The sequence below is a fragment of the Saccostrea cucullata genome, unplaced genomic scaffold (genome assembly GCF_032062105.1).
Source record: "Saccostrea cucullata isolate Sc308-1 unplaced genomic scaffold, CSIRO_AGI_Scuc_v1 ctg16343, whole genome shotgun sequence".
NCBI classification, from domain to species: domain Eukaryota; kingdom Metazoa; phylum Mollusca; class Bivalvia; order Ostreida; family Ostreidae; genus Saccostrea; species Saccostrea cuccullata.
Genome location: NW_026933779.1, coordinates 35,648 through 57,089, shown reverse-complemented (window position 1 = coordinate 57,089; position 21,442 = coordinate 35,648). Strand labels below are relative to the sequence as shown.

Here is a 21,442-nt window from a genome sequence, read left to right as displayed (position 1 = left end):
TTTTCGCTATTCTCCGATCATGACAAATTGCGGGTTTGACCGGTCCGCAGGGGATGTTCACTCCTCCATGGCACCTGATCCCACCTGCGATGTTTTTAATGTTAGTGTTTGCTCTGCTTCTATTATTCTGTATTGTTTTATGGACTTTTGATCTTTGATTCTATTTGTTATCTCCATATTTTTCAGTCAAGAAGGGAACAAAGAAAATATATTTATTTAAATTCTTTATTAGCACTAAAGCACAATCCATATACATGCGCATAAATTCGAATGTGTTGTTAGCCATATATTACAAACTATTAAACTGTAGGAAGCTTGTTTTTAATATTTTAACGGTCTCTTATATAAAGACAATTATAGCCACTGCCAGGATTGTTATGTAGATACAAAGTTAAATGGATTAAGCAAACAAGATAGTGTAATAACATCTAGTTATTTTGAATACTTTTTCTGACATCTTTATTCATAGAAAAATCACGTTAAAATTGTTTTTCATCTTCAACAATGGTTTCATAATGGAACCAAATATTTATTTTTTCTTGAATGATAGGATTACAATATCTACCTGTTTCTACATAAAACGTTATTTGGAAATAAAATGAAAATAAATTCTTATGAAGTGAAACACATAAGTATGGTTAGATTTCAAGTTTTTTCACATCATAGTTGAATAATGTACTATAAAACCACAACTTGCCGCAATGAATATTGCTAGTGTGTTTGAGTTCACCAAATATTTTCAGAGAAAGCTTAGGAATATACAGTTTGAAATCTGTGTCAAAAACGAAATACAATGTAAGCATGAAAAACATTCAAGAGCAAAATGCCAATCTAAAATTATAATAATTGATTGATTGTATATTCTTAACTGTAGATTCCTTCTTTTTTGCGAGTACTTAATTCCGCGAATGAGTGCTTCAATGTCAAATCGCGAGAATAATAATTCGCAAATGGACGATTGTTCAAGAGATTTTACATAGATTTCAGCACAATAAAAATAAAGGCGAGTAATTTTATTTCGCGTGTGGTGCTACTCGCGAAATTACGCGATAATTAATTCCACGCGTAATATTTAGGAATCTAAAGTAACGTCTCAAAAAAATTTTCAATGACATTGAGACACCACCACTTGCCGGTGGAGATCTGCAAATTTTTTCTAATACTCGGCACCCATGGCCATTGAGCAGTGAGGGATCTTCTTCGTGCCAGCACCTATTGAGACACGGGGCCTCGGTTTATACGGTCTCATCCGAAGTACCAGTCTCCACGTCCCACAGTGGGATTTGCACTCGCCACTGCGCAACTCGGGCGACATTTAAAATTATAAATCAAGGTTATTATAAAAAGCATATAAAAACCTCATATAAAATGTTTGATATCAGTTCTTTTCAATTCTTCCTTCCCAAGTAAAAAACAATAATAATAGATAACTATTTCATTTGCATGCAACATCTACAGATGCATTTTTTTTCATTTTTTGCCCCGTTTGGGAATCAGAAGCGGTACTCTCTAGAAATTTGGATACGTTTTTGAATTGATACACTTTAGCAATATCTAATGCTGTTAGTTGAATTTTGCTTTTGACATTCAATATATGAAGAAAAGTGTTTGCTAGGTATTTACACAAATCCAATTTTCCGTTCATACAACAGAGATGTAGCACAGTTTTCCCATCATTTCTAGGGATTTTACCTTTGAGACCTTCTCCCTACATAGAATTGAATAATTCAATATTTTCACCCAGGATGCATCATATAACGCATTTTCGCCATCGTTGTCCTTGATATGAAGTAAATGAGGAAAAGTATTCACTAAGTACATGTACTTAGTACACATTGCTAGTTTCTCATTCATGCAACACAAGTAGAGCAGAGATTTCCCGTCTCCTCTTGTTGTTTTAATGTCAAAACCTTTTCTCAAAAGAAAGTTGAAAAATCAATGTTTCCACCCCATGCAGCAGCATGTAAGACATTCAAACCATCGGTATCCTTAATGTTTATCAAATCAGGATAACTCTCTATTAAGCGCTAACACATAGCTAGTTTCCCTTTCATACAACAAGCGTGGAGAACCGTTTTCCCATCATTGCTTGTGGTTTTGATTTCCAAATCTTTTCCCAACAAAAAATTGAACAAATCAAATGAATGTTACCACCCCAAGCAGCCGAATGTAAGACATTCAAGACATTCACTCCGTCATTGTCTTTTACATCTAGTAAATGAGGATAAACATTGACTAAATACTTGCACATCTCTAATTTTCCGTTCATACAACATTGATAAAGCACAGTTTTCCCTTTACTTGAACATTCCTTTATTTCCAAGCCTTTTTTCAACAGGAATTTTAACAAATCAATATTTCCACCCCAAGCAGCAGCATGTAAGACGTTAATTCCAGTTCTATCTTTGATGTATAACAGACAAGAATTATTTCCTTTTAAATACTTGCTCATCTCTAGTTCTCCATTCATACAACAGGGGTGTAGAACAGTTTCCCCATCATTCTTTGTGGTATAGATATCAAAACCTTTTTCCAACAGGACTTAAATATTTCAAGGCTACCGCCTTAAAGTTAACGATATAAAGTTAACGAGGGAAAGTGTTCACTAAGTAATTGCATATTTGTAGATTTCCGTTCATAGAACAAAAGTGGAGTACAGTTTTTCCGTCGCATCTTTTGTTTGTGATATCAAAACCTTTTCCAAACAGAAATCTGAATTCAATGTTACCACCCTATGCAGCTGCATGTAAAACATCCATGCCATCAGTATCCTTTATGTATAATAAATGAGAATAATTTTCTGTTAAATGCTTACATAAAGCTTGTTTCCCATTCATACAACAAATGTGGAGAACTGTTTTCCCATCATTGCTTGTGGTTTTGATATCCAAATCTTTTCCCAACAAAAAGTTGAATAATTCAATATTACCACACCATACTGCAGCATGTAAAACACTCACTCCGTCATTGTCTTTGACATCTAGTAAATGGGGATAAGCGTTGACCAAGTACTTGCACATCTCTAGTTTTTCGTTCATACAACATTGATGAAGCACAGTTTTCCCATCATTTGAACATTCCTTAATCTCCAAGCCTTTTTCCAACAGGAGTTTGAACAAATTAATATTTCCACCCCAAACGGCTGCATGTAAGACATTAATTCCATTTCTATCCTTGATGTATAGCAGATGAGAATATTGTTCAATTAGATACCTAAACATATATCTAGTTTTCTGTACAGAAAACATATATGAAGCACGTTTTCCCATCATTCTGTGTGGTGTTGATATCAAATCCTCTTCCCAATAGGAATTTGAGTAAATCAATGCTTCCTGATTCAGCTGACCAGTGCAAAGGAGACCTACCTCCATTGTCATTATAATCCGGAGAAAGTAAATTTGGAAACGTATCACATATATACCTGACCATGTTCAGTTTGCCGTTTTGACATGCATATTGGAGCATCGTGGAACCGCTACTAGACCTACTGTAATGGTCACAGTCACTCTTAATCATATTTTCAACAGGTTGTTTCGTCGACAACAAAGGCAACTGCAAACAGCAAAGGTAAATGTAGATCGTTCCCATCTGCATGATTTTGCACATCAGTTTTGTTTATTTCTTCTTTGTTTTTTGTCTGCATCTGTGTCCAATAAATCTGTTCCAGAAAACAAAATAAAAATCTTAGAGTGCACTATAAATCAAGCATTTTGCCCATACAGCAGTTTCTGACCTCCGAGGAGGACATATCTGTACATTTAATTCAAATTGCGCAAATTTAGAATTTTCAAACATTCAATGACTTTCAAGCAAAAATGACTTCCTGTTTGTGCAGAAATAATAAAAACGATTGCATAAAAACTTCTTTGTCTACCTGTTATAACAATACACAGTTTATAGACAAAATAATGCTATATCATTAATTCCTACCTATGAAACTTAGTTTGTCGATCCATTTCTTTTCCCGAATAGCTAGAGTCCATTGTTTGTGTCTTGAAAGAGTCTACCGACAACTGATGTGTTAGAACACCAAGGTAAATGTCGATTTCTTTCACAATATTGCAGATGTTGTTGAATTCTATTTAAAAATCTGTGTCAGGCATGTCTATATGGATAGCTTATCTATAATATTTGTTCCTAATCAATCATAGACGTTCGATATTTGCCGATACACATCTATCTGCAGGGTCAGGATCATTACCCCAACCTTGACTGTGTGCAGGTAGATTTGTGACATAACGTGAGAGAGTATAGAGCAATGATATATCCAAATTAGAATAATCTCCACTATAGATTCTTCATGTTGGTAGAAAATATCAAATCAGTTTGTGATTTATTGGGCGGATTCCTCTTCTCTGACTTCACCCAGCTTTTAACTCTCCTGGACAGGTCTGGTTTTGGCACCTCCTTTAAGAACACATCTTTCATGACGTCAGCACTTAGTCCTTGTATCAGGCGGGGGATCCGTGCTAAGTTTGTTGTTTCTGATGTAGACACGTACTTTGAACAATACATGATCTTGGTTTACATTTATTCTATACCATTTCCTTGAGTTTGATCTAGAATAGGAAATATTGAATAATAAAATCTAATTTTTATTAAACATGATTGACATGCACAATTTTCTAATGAAAATATTCATCATTTTTTAGTCATTTGAGTCCCTCAAGTCACCTTTTAGAGTTTTTGCCCGGTGTCGTTCTTTGTGCGTTTATATTTAAACATTTTTGAGCTTCCTTAAGCTTCTTCAATGAATATTTTGGCATAAATCATTCTTGGTTAAAGTGAAACGAAAATTTTAAATTTTATACGCCCCCAAGATAAGCAATGTACATGTATCATCATTAGTCAGCCAAATTCACCAATCAATACCTGTTTACAAAGTGAAATAACAAGCTAACCAAGGTAAGATAAGAATTCTTCTCAGTAATTTCATTACCAATTGGATCAGCCAAGCCATCCATTCCAGCTCCTAGGGGAAGACAGAAAAAAAGAAAAGAGTGTAAGAGATGTCAGGAGCTTGCCAACCTCCATCATATGGAATCTGATGATGAAGATGATCTGTATCTTACAGTGGAATACCCTGTAGAGTCTAAGACATCATCTGAGGAGATAGTAGGTTTAAACATTGTAACTGGTGACGACCAGGTACATGTAAGTACTGAAACTATTGATGAACCAAAGGAATGGAGTCAGCGTAGCATTTGATGAAGCAGTTGTTAGTGGAATGGTGGTTAATATAAATGAGGACAACCATTATCATGGAAACCATACAGTTGATGATGAGAACCAAGATGACTGACGATTTACCAAGGAGATCAACCAGTACGAAGCCATCAGGGATAAAGAGTTCAGCAATGTTTTTGTTGTCACCTATAATGTAGTTCATCTCATTTGGCTGATTCTTTATGTATATCAATACTACATTTAGCATGTAACTTTATCCTGAAGCCAGAAAATACAGTTTCCTATGACAGCATTCTTGCTCGAAAAAAGGAGGTTTAAATTAAATTCTTGAGAGAAGCTAACTTACATTTCCATTGTTATTATAGATTGATTAAAACTAAGACGTAATTTAACTTTTCTTTTCACCATTTCTGTAGGTGTTGGTCACTTCCTAGATGCACTTTTGTGAATAATTTACCTGATACATTGGAATTTTTGCTGTAGTACCACAGAATCTTGCCAGGGCTATTGCGATATCCTCGGCTATTATATTTTGCTAAACACTCAAACTTAAAGGTTCCAAATGTGTTTGTAGAGGTGGCATACCTTAAATAAAAAAATAGTTGTACAGATTATCTATAAAGTACATTTCCTTTCCTGTTCGATTCAGATCAAGCTTAAAATTTCTTTAATCTTTAGAATGTATTTTTTTGTATCGTAAATTAGAGCATCTTCTTTGACTTCCTACTAGATAGTGCCCATTGCTTCAAGGATAAGGAAATACTATATCAACAGAGTATACAGAATGTATATTCATGAACCTGAAATATAGATAATGTGCCATATTCAATCTCAGGCAGACCAAGAAGTTCTATGTTTTCCTTGATATTCATTATGAGGGGTTTTCTTTCGACTGTACTTTTCGTAGTGGGTTTACACGGTAGGTAAATAAATATCTGTATTCAATATGTCAAATTTGTAACTTGGATTGTAAGTGTACATTTTTATATTAAAACACATCATGAAAACAAGAAAGCTGTTGTTTTGAAATTAAAGAGGCTTTTTGTAATTTAATTTTCAGATATGTTTTTCATTTTATCCATATGAAGCTTTAATACTTATAAAAAATTAAAAAAAATATTATATATGATTACCTCATTAACTTTCTTGCATATAAAACATGCAATTGCAGAATGATACAGCTAAAGTTTAAAAATTGTAATAAGATTTAAAGTTTTAAAGCGTGTTCTTTCTTAGAAGAAATGTCATATTTGATTGTCTGTAAAGACTGGATAATTAGATAGTAATTTCACGGCCTGGTCCTATGATAAGAAAAATAACACCTTGATTGTCCTAACATGTATGTTACTCTTTATATCAACATTCAGAAGAATGTTATCTCAGAAATGGATCACATTTATACACTTTTAAGAATCGTTTTTCTAAGTTTATGTCAGTTTTCCAGGGGATAAAAAAAGAAAAATATAAGACACAATTTGAAACAAATGTGTCAATAATCATATTGAATGATATAATGAAACATGTGGAGATGACGAACAGTATTCAATCTCAAAGTCAATAAAACAATACAAAACAGGAGCATAGCAAACACGGACCTCCGAAACATCAGATGTGGGATTAGGTGTCATCGAGGAGTAAGCATCCCCTGCCGAGCTGTCAAATACCGCCGTATGCTCTTTGTTATGATCTGAAATAAACGGAAATATCCGTCGTCTATTCAGTGTATAATAATGGACTAACAATAAGTATGAAAAACATCCGTCAGCATTATACTCAATGATAAATTTTATTTGCTAACAAGGTCATTGTATCGACCATAGAACTTACGAAATGATGACTTTAAACGAGACTGCAGATATTCTTGTTTCATCAACTTGCTTGTCATTAATTTACCTCGTTAAAGAAATTGTTCAAATAATTATGAAGTAACCTGTAATTTTAAAATCCTCAAATATGATACAATACATGTACAGAGCCCTTAAAAATTCTCAATTAGGCAAATAATTATTTGATTGTAGGTGTCAGTAGTGGTACCACGTGTCAGAATGGCTGGACGGGATACAACTCAAGGTGTTACCTGTTTGTCATGCATATGTCTGTGGACTGGAACGAAGCATCGGTACGCACAAGTGTTTTGTTCATCATCAGTAGATTTACCAATGCATAATGCAAAGGAAATAGACTAGGAATTGTTGAAACCATTTTCCATCGATGAAATTTTCATAATTAATTTTAAGATGAAAAAAAATTAAGAACTCAATATGTGTTAATGAGGGATAGGTAGGCAAAGCAATTTGAGATTACGATAAAATGTTTTATTTGAATTGCAATACTTATAAAGAAATCATGTTTAGTTAAGCAAATTATGTGATTTTTTTTTTATTTTTCTTATTCATTTTATTTAAAACCAATTGATGAAAAAAATCAAATTTTCCTTTATTTTGAGTCTTCAAATTATGATAGCACTAACTCATATAGAATTGATATAATCACCATATTCTTAAGATAGTGATGGTTTATTTTCCTTTTCATTTTGTTCATCATAATTTATGATACAGAAGTAAGGACATTTTTTTTATCTATTTTGCTTCGTACCCTTTCTATTTATTATTGGACTTTTTAAAACTTATGATTCTAATTTTGATAGAATCTTTTTAATCTCTTGATACATTTTTTTATTTCAAAAAAGATAAACATGAGGTAAACACAACTTCGTTAAAAAAAACTAGAAAGAAGTAAAGTTATCTGATGATCTACAAGTACATCACAACAAATACTAGTACTAGTACTACAGACGGTATATATTTTCTTCATGCGAGAGAGTTCCTCTGCTCGGCCTTTAGATTTATTTAAGCATTTCATGAGTGTCATATATACAACTTCTTTGACTTCTTTTTTTCGCACAGAGCCTTTATTATGCAAAAGATATTATTTAAATTATATTTGTTAAAGTATTTTTTCTGAACATTTATTGTTCCAGTTCAGTAACGTTAGAATTTTGATGCATTTAAAATTCAAAGTTATTATATTACAAGACTTTTTTTCATTATTTTCTTCGAGCAATTTTGTCATACACAAAACTCTAGACTGGCGGAAATCGACAACGCTAGAGAAGATAACTTTCTGATCCAGCATCTCAGAGATTATGGACGGACAGGTACTGTTAATATTAGAAGAGCTTTAGAAATATTCAAACTAGAACCAGACTGATGTTCAGATATTTTTGTACTGCAAGTATAAATTTGCTTTAAATGTTCTTTTTCTTATTTTTATCTTTAGTAAGAGATAGTGTCAATAAAAAATTGAATGATTACACTGTTTCACTCCATCTTTACATTTAAAACGCAATTTACGTGATATAAGTGGTTCCGTTATCTATTTTCCTCATAAAGCACTGTAACAGAAGGAATCGTTCAAGATTGCAATGTGTTTTTACCAGTGTTTCATCTTTCTGTCATTCAATCTGTGCAAATTCAATTAATAACTGATGATTTAAATGGTTGACTTTGTAAATGTCCGAAAACATTTCATGTTTTTAAGAATGTGATGACGTTCAGACATGACAATTAATAAGAATTTGGAAAAAAGGTTGTATGGTACGAATATTACCAAGCAAAATGAATTGTATTTAGATCTCTTACTTACACGTTAAAAAATGCACAAGGAACCCATAATCAAAAGGAGAAGAAATGTGCTATACGAGCAAATACGATTTTGAATTTAGTCAACCGGTAATCCAATATTCCTATTCTGTGAGTACAGCTGACTTCTGGGTGGGCGGAACTGACGTCATAATAGAAGGAGACTGGATATGGGCCTTATCGCAGACTCCAATACATCATTACACTCACTGGGGCCCCGGAGAGCCAAATAATCTTAATTCTGATGAAAACTGCATGGAAATGTCTGCAGGTCATCATTATCTTTGGAACGATGCGCCATGTTCTCTAAGACAGTATTTCATTTGTGAGCAACCGTAAGTATTTTTATATTACGAAAAGTAAAAGAAATCATATCTATTCAATGTTAGCAGGACATATAGACAAAATATTTTGCACTTGTATTGCTAATCTCACAACTAAAACATTAACAACATGAATGATTTTAAAATTCATTGAGCACGTCAATTTATTTGAGATTGAAATTCGATCTACCACTAAGTTGGGTCTTAATCAAGACAATACATTATCGAAGGTTAGGTAAAGTAAAATAAAATCCAATTTAACATACTTAACCACAAATTACCATTCAATTCTTGGAAGTTTCAACAAGAGGCCCATGGGCCACATCGCTCACCTGAGAAGCTTTGACCATTCTGTTCTTTCTCCGATTTCTCCCTTGTAGTACATATTGTGACCCCACTTTACCCCACTGATCATAATTAAGACAACTTGAAATTTACACTACCCCAGGATGCTACCACATAAGTTTCCGCTTTACTGGCCCAGTAGTTCGTGAAAAGAAGATTTTTAAAGATTTTTCTTATATATTTCCATGTAAAACTTTGATTCCCCATTGTGGCCCCGCCCAAACCCCGGGGGTCATGAGATTTGAACAATTTAGAATCTACATTACCTCAGGATGCTTCCACATACATTTCAGCTTTTCTGGCCCTGTGGTTCTTGAGAAGAAGATTTTAAAAGATTTTACCTATATATTTCTATGAAATACTTTGATTCCCAATTTTGTCCCCGACCAACCCCCGGGGGTCATGAAATTTGAACAATTTAGAATCTACATTACCTCAGGATGCTTTAACAAAAGTTTCAGCTTTTCTGGTCCTGTGGTTCTTGAGAAGAAGATTTTCATTTCCCCTTCATTTTAACAATTCAAATTCCCCTTCACCCAAGGATGTTTTTAAGAAAGTTTGGTCAAAATTGGTTCAGTGGTTCTTGAGAAGAAGTCGAAAATCTCAGCTATGTTAAGGAAGGTCATAGTTCACATTCCTTACACATCGTATTGAAAGTTTAATTGTGACGTCATTGAAATTAAACAAGCTACAAAAATTAATTAACGAAATGATCATGCGTAAATAACAACTTGATTTTTTTTTTATTTTATCGATTATTTATAAAATCTTGTAAAATTGCAATACTTGATAGCAGTACAGTCGAGTAATAGAAGAAATCCTTTCGTCAAATATGACGTCATCAACCTTGACATGACGCAGCACAAGTGATCCAGAGGACTAGATTCACTGACTTAATTATTACAAGAATGCTTAAATAAATATGATATCATTGCTAATTTTTAAATCTAATCATTAAAACTAAAAGAAAATAATTTATTAAATATAATGTGTATAGAATATGAATTTATCCAGTAGCATTGAAGCTGCACAGGGACAAGGAATGTAGAGAATATCGCTAAAACGATGAGCGTATTCGTAATTTACATCAAAAGTGCAAGGGCATAGACTATTTTGTTTGAGCTGAAATTTGGAATATTTATTGCTTATATAGTATATATTTTAAAAAGTGCTGGGAGCTGATCTTGGTTTGCATAACATTGATTTTATTTATAACAGAATTTAAGCGAAGTGGAAATTTTAAGCTATTATAAGCATTTTAGGCAAAATTTTAAGTTCCTGCAAACAGCACTTACTAGCTCCCAGCACATTTTGGGTAGACGATATAAACCTCTTTAAATGTGTATCAATTTTTTTCTTGAAAAACAAGCGTATGCCCTTGCACTATCCCCATTTTCTACATTCAGCTTAACAATTCTATTTTTATAAAAGTCACGTGACAAACAGCTGATACGTGCGAAATAACTGGTGATACGACCCAGTCCTATCCATTATTGATAGCTATATTACATATTTTACAAGTATTTAGTTGCTTTGTTACAATTTTTTAAAAGGAGTAATACATATCAAAACGGTGCAAAGGTAACATTTTCCATATAGGTCCTTAACATAGCTGAGATGTGAAAAGTTTACAGCCTTCGGCTCAAGTGAGCTAAAAAAGTCATCAAAATGGACAGACTAGAGATCGAATCTGGAAGATCATGTACCCTTATTGTTCGCTTCATTGATCCAATGTGTCCGCAATTTAAGACCATCAATTGAGAAAAGAAATCTAGTAGAATCCTTTTAAAAATGTTTTTTACGATAAAATTGAACCAGTTCTGACGCTAAGCAAAATATTAGATTAAAGATTTGATTTTCAAAATTTTAAAAAATTCAGGCATTTCATGAACTATTAAAAGACTTCTGTTTTAAATACTCGCTGTATGAAATATAATGAATTATTAAAACAATTTTGTTTCTATATATTAACTGAATAAAGAGTACATACTGTATACAGGGAAAATTTCGCCCCCGTTTTATTTTCGCCCCTATCTCCCTACTATCACTATATACTAAACTGGGCGATTTCAAAGAATACAGTACAATTTCTTGAACAAAACTATGACTGTGCGAATTTAAAACGGGGCAAAATTGTTTGCAAGTGTGAATGGGCGAAAATAAGACGGGGCGAAAATGATTCTGTATACAGTGTATAGAATATATAGATATAACGAACAGATATCAGGATCAAAAACCCATAAAATAATACAAAATTGGAGCAGAGCTAACAAAGACCTTTAAGAACTCAGAGCTGGGATCAGGTGGAGTGGAAGAGTGAGCATCCATGTCTTATTAGTAACACTTCAATTTTACAAAAAAAAAAAAAAAAATCACTAATACTAATGAATCTTAAACACCACCCTTGTTGTGCATATATGTATATACTGTAAGAATAATTCACGTTGAGATGATTTCTGAAATACACATCTGTTATTTTTCGTTTTCAGAAGTGCATCTGGTCCAGTCGTTGGATGATTTACTGATATGGGGTTATAGGATTTTGAAGTCAATAAAAAAGGGAAAAGTCTTTTAATTATCTTCTTTAAAAGTGTCAAGGTTACTTGGTTAGACTTGTTGTATCTCTCTCTCTCTCTCTCTCTGCCTCTGTCTCTCTCTAGATAGCTGTCTGTCTGTCTTTCTGTTTTCTGTCTGTATGGCTGTCTGTCTAACTGTGTAGCTGTCTGTCTGTGAGCTTTTCAGATCAAATTTTGTCTCTTGTCTTCGCTGTCGTTGTAAACATTATCATCTTCTCCAAAACTTCTGGGCCCATTATTAAAGAATCAAAAGTATCCCTGGATGCATGGAGGGAACTAAACCTTTTTTCAAATGAAAATAACGTTCTCCAAAAATGGAGAGACCAATTAAAAAAAGCGAAAACATGGCATCATTAAAAATTCCCAAGACAATGTGGGCATGGAAAGACGAAAATCATATGGAATCATTGTCGGGTAACGTGGAATCAGATTTGTTCGAATCATTACATTAGTTGAAGGTCACAATTGAAAAACAGCAAAGAAATGATCCGTCAAATTGATTTGAAAGCATCCTCAGTTGATGTAAATTCAAGCTGGTTAAAATCATGACCCGAGGAGTAGGATGGAACCACAATGGACAATCGAAGTTTAACTTTGGAATGTATAGAAGAAAAATCTTTTTAGAATAGCAAAACAACGATGATCATTTTAATGTGAAAGCATCTGTAGATGGCAATGATTTAATTTGTTCAAATGATGACACCCCCCACCCCCACCCCAATGGTGGAATGGTTTCTCAATGAATGGTCGACCGTTCACGGTAGCTCAGTTGGTAGAGCGCTAGCTCCGTGATCGGGAGGACGTGAGTTCGTATCTCGGCGGCGACTGGCCTAGTTGATAAAATGGGTAGCATTTGTTCCTTCGCCATGCGCTCGGCACTTTGAAGTGAAAGTTGCTGGTTCTTCGGATGAGACCTAAAAAACCGAGACCCCGTGTCAGCGGCAGGCGTTGGCACGATAAAAAAACCCTCGCTGCTCAATGGCTCTAAGTGCCAAGTAAAGGTCTAAATTTGAAGACCTTCACCGGCATACGGTGACGTCTCAATATGAGTGAAAATTCGCGAGAGGAACGTTTAACAATATACAATCAATAAATCAACGGTCGAAGTTCCATATAGGATTATATAGATAAAATACCTTTTAAAAATCTTCATCTCAATAATAGCTAAGCCAGGAAACATGGAGTTAACATATAAAAACATAAAGGAATAGAGCAAACACGGACATCTAAAACTAAAATGCAATGGAGGAGTGAGTATCCCCTGCCGACTGGTCAAAAATTACTGGAATATAAAATATTTGTCTTGCACATCTGTTTCATATTTCGATATTTTAATAGAAAAAGACTTTAATGAAAATTTATCTCATACGTGTGGATGATACTATCCGTTGCTTTATCCATGGGTAGATGCGTTATCAATAGAAGTTCCGGTTTTGACACGATCCCTCGCTTCAATATTTCATATTTTCTTGAAATTTTTATTTGTGAAAATTCTTGCACTTACAAAATGAATAATAAAGAGCAATAATGTTATTAAAAGCAAGAAAAAAACTAGTTTATGTCAAAGAAGTGTCTAATTTTATCAGCTGAAGGTACCTGTATTGGCTACTTGAAGACGGATGTTACCCCCACCCCTTCCTTTAAATCGTTTTCGGAGAAAGTGAAGCCTAGCAGGAACTTTGTTGTTATAAGATTCCTTTAACAGCATCAAAAATACATTCTTATGCTTTTATGCCTACCTAGTAATGTAGGCGTAACTTTCCATGGATCAGCAATGAATCTTCAAGTACCCTTGCCTAGCACGTTTTGTACTGCAAACGTACAAAGAGTTAATTTTCACGACCCCTTGGTCCTTACAATATTCAGTCTGAAGTTCGCTTGATGTAAAGCTCCAGCAATTGTCAAATAATGTTTTCAAAGAGGCAGATAGCAAAAAATTTTGAATACGATTTATATCTATGCGTCATCAATTTGAATTAGAAATCATCATGTAGACAGTTTTACAGGGGAAGTCTCAAAGATTTGTTAAAACGAAAGTCGTATGAGATGAATAGAACAGTTCACGAATATAATTATACACCATTTCAACGCGTTGGATAAAACCAATATCAAATAACACAATATAGATATCCTCTATTTATCAACCAAGCTCTATGATAAACATGATGACTTTAACTTTTGTTCTTTACTTATGCAACAGTCATCTGCATACGGAGTTTTGATATCTCCCGATCAGTTGATCTGATACGCAAGAGTATACCCTACGTATGAACAATTTCTTTGTCAGCAAAATTTTAATTTATTAACACAAATGCTGACTGACGTTTTTCATACTAATTGTTAGTCCATTATCATGCAGTGAATTTTCAACGTTTTTTTCGTGATTCTCCGATCATGTGGAGCAGCACAAAACACGTGTAAAAGGTCATCAGGGGATGCTCACTACTCCATGGAACCTAATACAATCTCTGATGTTTCGGAGGTCTGTGTTTGGTTTGCTCAATTTTTGTATTGTTTTATGGACTATTGATCTCAAATACTGTTCATTATCTCATTTCTCAGGTAGGCAATGTGTCCCTTTGGGTCTCTTGTTTTTTTTTCTAAACGTAATAAAAAATGGAGATTTATAAAAATTAATTTGATACACTTAAATTATATTATTTTTTTGCTAAAATTTGAATAATACATTCTCTCATGCATTCCGACCAAAATTCATCCAGCGTTCAATTTTCTATTATACATAAATAATTTCTTATCTGTGATTGGGAGAAGGACATCACATTACTAAAATCAGAGGAATTTCTTACCATGTCTGTCCCTACCATCGCCGGGACCTTTGTGATTGTTTTCTGCCTACCAGGTAATACTTGCTTAAACTATCCTTTTTAAGTGATAGTTTTCTGGCTTTCAATTTCAGAATAAATAAATATGTATGGGGTTCGATTTTTGTTCGTTGCACCACGTCAAACATCAGAGTTTAACGAAATGCATTAAAAGTGAAAGTCACGGGTCTTTTGAAGATGACCTTAAACATTTAGGTCCCGTGTCACAGTAGACGCCGTTGGAAATTTAAAAGAAACCCACTGCTTAGATGCCATAAGTGCCTTTTACAGATTTTAAAACCCTTCTCCAATAACTGATGACATTTCTACATGAGCGAAAAGTTCTCGCAAAGGACGTAAACTACAAACAACCAAGTACAATGACTATCCTATAAAAATACATGCACGTCGGTTATAATGTTTTTAATATTGATTGATTGTTTGTATATTTTTGACGTCCTTTTCGTTAATTTTTTTCCTATACTCGGCACTTAAGGACATTGAGAGGGAGGGATTTTTTTCGTTCCAGCACCTACTACGACATGGGACCTCGGTTTATAAAGCCTCATTAGAAGGACCGGTCTCCATGTCTAACAGTTGGATTCGAACACATGACGTTAGGATTGACTCCTTACTTCGCGACTACATAGATCAGGCGCTCTAACCACTGCGCCATGCTGGCGACCGTCTTTGATATTGAAATTGAATACAATGAAAATTGTTTTATCAAACATTTGTGTAATCAGTCACGCTGTGAATTTAGACGTTACAGTTTCTAATATCATTCCCATTTTACTATTTCCCTTGGCTTGTACACTGTCTAATCCGAAACCTTGTATATCGCGACGAAAAAATTATCTCTCAGCGTACATTGGGTTCGACAGATCTCACTGTACACTCACTGTTATTAAGATATTATTCAGAAGAAAGTAATGTTATACAACTATGGACTTCAGTGTAGGTCGATATGTGGTCATAAGGACTCATGGCAATTGATATTGACCAAAGACACAGACAGTGATAGCGACCGAGCCTACGAGGTCGCTATCACTTTCTGTGTCGGAGGTGAATATCAATTGCCATGAGTCCTTATAACCACATACTAGTATAGACCGTTCACTGAAGTCCATAATACCGGTAGTTATATCATAAATCACTCTAAAGAGAATGTACTGTCACAGTCCTAACTAAACAGACTTTGCTTTCATTACGTCACAATGGTAATGACCTCTTGTTCTACGTAACTTCAGTGCAACTAAACGCTGTTTCGTGCGATATTTTCCGCCGACGCGCTTTCTCGTCGATTTCACCAAAAGAGGAATATCTGGTGACGTCCTTTCATCCAATGAAAATTACGAAAATAATCTTTTGATATAATATTTATTTATTCAGAATTATGATCGAGATCTCACCATACGGGTTTAAATATGACGTTAATTCATATTTTCATTTACGTAAGGAGCAAATGGTCAGTTCATACCACTTGGCCCAGTTCCAAGCAAAACCAATATACCACCTACCACAACCACCACTACCGCACCACCGTCGACCAACCACTTCCACTTCATAACACTCCCACAGAGTCCACAAAGCACTCACAGCATCGGTTGTCCAGATGGTTGGACTAGATATGATTCTCGGTGTTACTTTTTCGCTACTCACATTGCACATGATTGGGTAGAGTCAGCGGTATGTTTGTTTGTTATGAAACTTACACTGCTTTACAGAGAGTAACTCATTTTGTAATGCATTATCAGATGCTTGATTAGATGCCTGATTACTTTGAGTTTTTTAATAAGCTTAATCAATTGTATGTTGTTTAGCGTCCCTTTCGCTAATTTTTCACTCATATGAAGATGCTACTACTTGCCGGTGATCAGCTACAAATTTTGCTTGGCACTTATGGCGTATATGCGAGGTCTTTTTCATGCTAGCACCTACTGCGACATGGGACCCAGGTTTCTACACCTCAGCTGGTCCCCAACAACCTTTTTTTAAAAGAAATTTAGTATATTGTAAATACTTCTTCCATGAGTAGTCAATACTTACAGTAAAGGAATAATGTGCATTTTGGGAAAATAAACGTAATCGTTATTTTGAGTGAAATTTCGTCTTTTAATTTATAATAATTGTTTTTTACTTTCATTTCTGTAGTCATTAATTTGAGTAATAACATGTAACCCTAAAACTGAGGTAAGATAACCTCACTTGGCATTGTCTTGGATGCATAGAACCGGTAGTTATCATTAATATGACATTGTGTTGTTTTCTATCATTAATGTAGATATTGTCAATGAATGTTCGATTGTTTGAATGTAATTAAACGCTTCTCTGGAGGGTTCTTTTTCACTCAAATGAAGACACTATCACTTTCTGCAAGATTGATTGTATGTTGTTTAACGTCCCTCTTGAGAGTTTTTTACTCATATGGAGATGCGACCACTTGCCGTTGGAGGACTACAAATTTTGTCCTTTGCTCAGCACTTAGGGCCTTTGAACAGTGAGGGATCTTTTTCGTGTTACCACCTACTGCAACACGGGGCCTCGATTTCTACGGTCTCATCCGAAGGACCGGTCTCCACGTCCCCAATGGATTCGAACACGCGACGTAAGGATTGACTCCTTACTTCGCGAATCTAGAGCAGACGCTCTAAACAATGCGCCACGCGGGCGACATTTCTGCTAGAGAGCATAAAGTTGTAATGGAGATATTCTGAAAAAGGACTTTTTTAAATGTTGTGAATTAGTACAATGAATAAAGTGTTGGGTTTAATGCTTTACGTAACATCATTTTTTCCAGCATTATTGTTCACAGTTTGGTGCAACATTGGCAACCATCGAATCAGAAAGAGAGAATAATTTTATAAGACAACATTTACTCGACTTTGCAAAACCAGGTATTGTAAAACAAACCTAAGATTGAAATACTTAAGGAGGATGTCTCCTTTCATTAATCGCATTGAGGTTTAGATTATTTTTTGTGCAAGCTGCATGTTAAAAAGGAATTCAAACTAAACAATACTTAAAAGGCTACTTCAAAAGAGGAAAAAATTATCTTTCTTTTCTAAAAAAAAAAAACGCTCGCCACAAAATATAGTTCTTCACCAAGTGTTTTTATATAGAAAATAATCATGGATTTTAAATGATTGTACTTAATTAAGCATTACAGAATCCAAACTTATTGTAAGAACTAAAATATTATGAAGATTTTTTAAAAAAGAAGGTAAGAAAAAAAATCTGCTGAAAACTGAGGAGCGAACCTCGTGAATAATTTGCATTGATGATCTTTCTAACTTGCCATGGAGATATTAACCATTTGTATTAATCAGGTATAACTATCCCAAGCAAACAGATTTTTTACTTTTCTGATGGTGAAAATATCAAAATAAAAAAAGTTTTTTTTGTTTCTAAGTCTAATGTCTTCTTTTTTTCGAGTTGATTTTTGGGTTGGAGGAACTGACACTGTTATTGAGGGTGACTGGCAATGGGTGACGTCACAAAACATAATGACGTATTCTGATTGGTATCCCGGCAACCCAAGTAATTTTCATCACAGTGAGAACTGCCTTGAGCTTCTCCATAATTACAAGTATCACTGGAACGACCAGGACTGCCGTGTAGTCAATCAATTTATCTGTGAAATGTCGTGAGTACTAAAAATATGTCGATTTCATGACTTCCTTGAACTAAGATAATATAAGATATAAGATCTATAACTCTGTTATCAACTGTAATGTCCTAATTTTAGGGAATTGTTACATATTATGTTATCTCTGAACAATTTGGTAATGCCAAACTAAATTCTTTGGAAGATATTTATAAGAATTGCGGAATTTTTTCTTCATTGTAAGAAAATATATTTTAGGATAAAGCCTTAATAATAGTTTATTTTAAGGATTCTTCCCTCATGTATTAATCAGTAGGATAGAATAATCTGTTGTCAAATTTAGAATCTGGGTTCAGTCTCGTTGACTCTTGATTAAACAGTAAAAAAAGGGAATCATTAAGAATTAAGCATCTCTTGTTGACGTGTAACATTCGCCGTAGGCCATCTTTAAACAGAGTAAAATGTGTAAAATTAATATCAAGAACGGCTTCACAATTCATGTGAAGCAGATCAGTCCATGTACGACCTAACAATAGGTCTTATTTGTAAGCAAGGCCATTGTGAAGACTTTTGAGATTTTCGCAAGGTGACCTTACAGCCGCTTGGTCTGATTCTAATCGCTAAAAATATATATTCGTTTTTCTCCTTGAAAAATAATTGTCCATAAATTGTTTCTATTTTTGTTAAATTATATCCCTAAAGTCTTTTTCTTTTAAAAGATATCAAAATTCAAAAGTTATAAAAATAATTTTCGTTAGGTCACACAAAAAATAGTCCATTGTTGATATCGTGTAAAATCACCTTCGAAAAATTGAATTTATCGCTTACATGTTTATCTCATGAAGAACAAACCCGAGCCCTTTTTTTCACAACAAAGTACGTAATATTGTCCGTGTACAGGTAGATATTATATTACCTGTACACGGACAATATTTTAGCTCCTTTAAAAAAATCATTTAAAATATCTGATTTTCCTTTATTCTTTAAATATGAATATCAATATAACAATTACTATGGATTTTATTCAATTGATTCTTAATTTTGAAAAGATGTATTATGACTAAGGCTTCTACTAATAGAGAAAAAAAAATACTCGGGTTTGAATTATCTTCATTATTAGATATATCCGATAACCTTATTTTTTTCAAAATTGACTTCACAACAGATCTTAACTTCCGTCAGGAACTACTGTTTGTCAATAAGGTTTTTGATCTGCGTTTTCTATGTAAGAATTGTTGTAATAAACTATTAAATCAATCTTATAATTTATTTTTACATATTATCTATGTAATGACGTACTTTTCTTGTGTAAGATAATATGTGCCTGTGTCAGGTTAAGCGGCTTTAGACAATGTTTTTAAAAGCCATGTCACAATAACTAATTTGTCGGTGACCTAGGTAAAAAATATCATACTTGGATGCACATCACATACGAGGGTTTTCCCAAGATTCCGTAGACAAGCTTTGTTTTGTAGGAACCCTACGTCATACATTAATGAAACTTCGTTATAGATTAAACAAACATTATCTAATAATAAATTTATGGACAAATATGGAGAATCCACATAATGTATTCCAATTTAAAAGACACATTTTATTGTCTGGTATAGAAAGGCCGTGCAGTACCCAAAAGTTGCGATTGAAATTTGTTATATTATTTTCAAAATCTTACGAAAATGTAATTACTATCCCGTATTTTTAATGGAAATAAAAAATCTTTATACTGTTTTATCAACTATATATCCGCAAGTATTGGTGTTTATGCTTTGATAAATATGAATTTTATAATGTTTTATAAACGTGGGGGTTGAAATCCGATTTTTTGCAAAATGGCAGCTGCGTTGGCACAGGCAGAGCACTGGACTATGATCAAGTGTTTTGATCCTGAATTCACTCTTACAGAAATGTATCAGTCATAATTGTTTAGTAGGCTAGGAAACATTTATTCGTCCTTAGTATTTAAAATGACTAAAACGGTTACTCTATGTATATTTGAATAACAGTATCTAAATTAAAAGACAGGGCTAAAAATGGGGAAGAGTTCCATTGCGCAACACCATTAGAGAAAAATAGACGAAAAGCCCGAAGAAATATAGCGTTTTCAAATTATTATTTCATACCTGTACATGCACATACTTTGTTTACATATTTTTAAGTTTGATCAAATCATAGTAATTAAGATATTTCACATTTATAACTATAAACATTTTGTTTCATTTAAGAATTTGATTCTGGTAATTGAAATATTTTCGCCAAATATTTTAACAGTTGACATTTGTATTTTTTGACGTTGCAGATTGCTCCGGGTGTTAGGGAACGATATCACTTTAAATGCAATTACTCGAGAAACATTCAAGTAAACATGATAAAACTTCGTAATTTATCTGGCAAGAACACACTTTATCCACCCTGAAAATTTTATTAAGATTAATTAACATTAATTTCTTTAAAAGATATGAGCTCAGTCTACGACATTTTGGGACAACCCTCGTACATATACTGTGTTGCAAAATTCCCAGGAACAATGTTTTTTAAGTAGCTTGCAGGAAAAAAATGCATAATAAAAGCAAAATGTTAAATGTTTATCTTTAAATGTTTAATTATTAAGACTACTCTTACCCTTTATAATGCTTATACAAAATATTGTTTTTATTTACAGGGATGGTTCTCAACACCACTTTTTCGGATAGATAATATTAATGTCTCACTTAAAAACTCAGAAAAATGTATATTTGATATTGAATTTATACATATATTAAAATGTTCTAAAGATACCATTCATAACTTTACATGTCATGCATTTTTACTGATACATATTTAGTAAAGGCCTCATGCACAATCAATTATGTATAGAACAAGAGGCCCATGGGCTACATCGCTCACCTGCGCACTGTGGCTGGGAAAAAGTAGAAATAGGATTACTTGTATTATTGAATAGTTT

At 33.7% G+C, this 21,442-nt stretch overlaps 2 protein-coding genes across 2 annotated transcripts; both read left to right on the top strand.

The window, feature by feature from the left end:
- Positions 1-701: 701 nt before the first annotated feature.
- On the top strand, positions 702-12,030 carry LOC134239323 (C-type lectin lectoxin-Lio3-like). Its single transcript, XM_062721491.1, has 7 exons — positions 702-795; positions 4,952-5,191; positions 6,023-6,106; positions 7,206-7,306; positions 8,248-8,344; positions 8,950-9,163; positions 11,986-12,030. Exons 1-7 carry the CDS (start codon positions 702-704, stop codon positions 12,011-12,013), a joined length of 858 nt encoding a protein of 285 aa, XP_062577475.1. The 3' UTR covers positions 12,014-12,030.
- A 2,804-nt stretch (positions 12,031-14,834) lies between these two features.
- LOC134239326 (perlucin-like) lies at positions 14,835-21,218 on the top strand. Its single transcript, XM_062721493.1, has 5 exons — positions 14,835-14,932; positions 16,354-16,583; positions 17,695-17,791; positions 18,330-18,540; positions 21,161-21,218. The coding sequence occupies exons 1-5, from the start codon at positions 14,881-14,883 to the stop codon at positions 21,189-21,191; spliced, it is 621 nt and encodes a 206-aa protein (XP_062577477.1). The 5' UTR covers positions 14,835-14,880; the 3' UTR covers positions 21,192-21,218.
- The last annotated feature ends 224 nt before the right edge of the window (positions 21,219-21,442 follow it).